Source organism: Raphanus sativus, chromosome 7 (genome assembly GCF_000801105.2).
Source record: "Raphanus sativus cultivar WK10039 chromosome 7, ASM80110v3, whole genome shotgun sequence".
NCBI classification, from domain to species: domain Eukaryota; kingdom Viridiplantae; phylum Streptophyta; class Magnoliopsida; order Brassicales; family Brassicaceae; genus Raphanus; species Raphanus sativus.
Window position 1 is genome coordinate 23,667,097 of NC_079517.1, and position 2,703 is coordinate 23,669,799.

At 46.4% G+C, this 2,703-nt stretch overlaps 1 protein-coding gene across 1 annotated transcript; it reads left to right on the forward strand.

Moving 5' to 3' along the window:
• Nucleotides 1–370: 370 nt before the first annotated feature.
• On the forward strand, nucleotides 371–2,319 carry LOC108830848 (meiosis-specific protein ASY2-like). Its single transcript, XM_056991470.1, has 5 exons — nucleotides 371–949; nucleotides 1,034–1,055; nucleotides 1,148–1,321; nucleotides 1,400–1,965; nucleotides 2,044–2,319. Exons 1-5 carry the CDS (start codon nucleotides 371–373, stop codon nucleotides 2,317–2,319), a joined length of 1,617 nt encoding a protein of 538 aa, XP_056847450.1.
• Nucleotides 2,320–2,703: the final 384 nt, after the last annotated feature.

Here is a 2,703-nt window from a genome sequence, read left to right on the forward strand (position 1 = left end):
GTTGAGATCTTGTGCAGCCGTTATCTTCATTAAAGATTTCGTTTGCTTAATCCGACGGCCACAATTGCGTTTGATGAGATCAACGGCTTAAATAAAAATATTTTAAAAAGCTATCTCCGCATATCGAGACGTGATGGGATATAAAGCTGCAGGTATTAACTGCTTCTCTCTCCACTTTCTCCACGCCTCTCGACGGTTTCCCAGGTAACTTCTCTCCTCCTTTTATTTTACTGCGTTTTCTCTTTTTTTTTTATCTCTGCTTCTTGATCGAACCAGTACTTCGCCTCTAACCTCTTTAGAGATTTCGTTCTTGCTTGACTTAGTTCGATTCTTCCCTTTTCGCTTTCTTTTCTCTTTACCCTTTATTACCATGAGTCAGAAGGAAGGTTTCGGTGAGATTCAAATCTCTGCTTCCGGTGCTCGTATTATGAAGGTTAAGCAAGAAACCGGCGAGAAGATGAAGAAGGATGCCAAGAAGAAGAAGGCTAAAGATTCAATTGGAGCGAGAGTCTCCAAGCGAATGAAGAAGAAGGATGGCGGGAGCGCCTCCACTGGACCTCACTCTCCTTCGCTGTTGAAGAGTCAGGAGGTTGTTAACCTCGTCGTCCAAGCTCACGGCAAGAAGGATTTAGCCAGAGCTTGTACTGATGATGAAACCCCCGAAACCGTCCCGGAGGGTTGGTTCTGTGTCCACGAGAAGTACATCTCCAAGTGTCACCTTAGGTTCCCTCTTCCAACCCTCTTGTTAGATCTCCTGGATCACTATCAATTAGCCCTTTCCCAGCTTTGCCCCTCGGTTATCCGAGTGGTGAATGGATTTATCACCAGGGCTAAGGAAGAAGGGGTTATCGTAGGGCTGACCGAGTTGATGAGTCTCTTCTCAATAAAGGAGAGTTCAACCAAGGAGGGTGGAAGCGGACCTATTATCTCCCCTGTCCTCCAGGGCTTGGTATTTTCAAGTTCACGGCCAGTGATGATGACTGGCGGAAGAAGTATTTCTATGTCAAGATTGACCCTTTAATAGTTCCTGTAGGCCGAGTCCTCAGGACCTCTTGGTCTGACATATCTGGTTAGGTTTTTTAGGAATGTGTCTACTTGTTTACTTTTGCTTATCGTGACTTGCTAAGCCCTTTGATTTTTCTTGCAGAGATTAAGGATCCTGTTAAGTTATCTGGTAAACTCACCAGAGCTCTCTGTAGGAAGCTGCAACACAGCCCTAGTACCTGGGGAGCTTACACTACCACGAGAATTGGATCAGCTAGGTTCCTTGAGCGATACAAGGCTTCCTTTCCTAATTCAGTCACGGTTGCAGGTTTAGAAGGTAACCTTCTTTCATTGGTTTCAAATCTTTAATGGTTGAACTTGTCTTTTGAGATTAAGGATTCTCCTTTTGATTCAGTTTCTGAAGGTGAATCGATATTGTCAGTCTCATCGGAAGCTAGTACCTTAGAGAAGACTCAGTCACACAAGATGCCTCTCCAGCCCTCGTTCCGTTCCAGGGGTAAATCAACCAAAGCTGCCAGCTCCTCTCGGGGAAGCGACAGGAATCAAGGAGGATCCTTCCTCAGCTCTGTGAAGGAAGTCCTCGATGATGGAGGCTCTGCTCCTGTTAAAGATGCCAGTCGCTCCGAGCCTAAAGTTCAGGAAGTTGTCCCTCACTCCGAGGTCCCGGAGACAGAAGCTGATCCTCAAGTGATGAAGGATACTCATGAGTTTGAGCCTCCGAGGAGTAAGAGGTCCAGGACCGACCAGGTCGACAGACCTTCCAGGTCTTCCTCCTCATCTTCTAGAGGAGGAACCGTCGGATGGAATTTCACTCACTTGAAGCCTGGATCAGTCTTGGATGACTCGTGGGGTTTGGCTACGCTGATGAGGCACATGAAGAGAACCGGGTGCGCCTTCCCCTCGATCACCAATCTCACGAACAAAGAGGAGTACGTTGAGATTGCCCATTGCATGGGTCAGGTTTGGTTTTTCTTTTAGTCTTTTAGCTTGATCCTCTTCGGAAGATGTTTATTAAGTTATCGTTTTCGTTTTATGTAGCTGGCTGGAGCTATCAACAGGGCTCAGTTCAAGTTTGAGGATACTGTGCTAGTTAGAGCTACTAAGATGGAGCTTGACAAGGCTCGGGTTCAGGTCTCTGAACTTCAAGCTGAGGTCGAGAGACTTGGCTCCAAGGCCGACATTCAGCAAGGGAAGATTGAGAGTCAAGCGATGGATATCCAGGTGAAGGGTAGGAAGATCGCTGAGTTGGATTCTGCTCGGAAGATAGCTGAGTATCAGGTCAGGGAGCTGAATACTTCGTCTCAAGACAACTAGAGGAACAAGGAAACTGAGGTCAAGCTGGCCGTTAGGAGAGGAAAGAGGGAGGTAGCTGATGCCTACAACAAGATCTTAGCCTCCGTGAAGGAGAAATTTGCCAAGAAGAAGGATGAGGTCGAGCTCCATATTTATGCTCAAGAGCTTCAGGCTAACACCGACCTCTTGAAGGATATGCTGGATAATGAATCCAGAATGCTGAAGACGAGTATAACCGTTTGATGGCTTTGATGCCGGAGGCGACTGCTGCATATGAGAAGGCGCAGGTATCAGACTTCTCAATCAGCAAGCTTCCCATTCCTCAATTCTCAGAGAGTTCAGGTATATTCGAGATTAATATGTTTAATCTATCTTTTTCCGGAGAGTATTGTTTAAACTTATGTT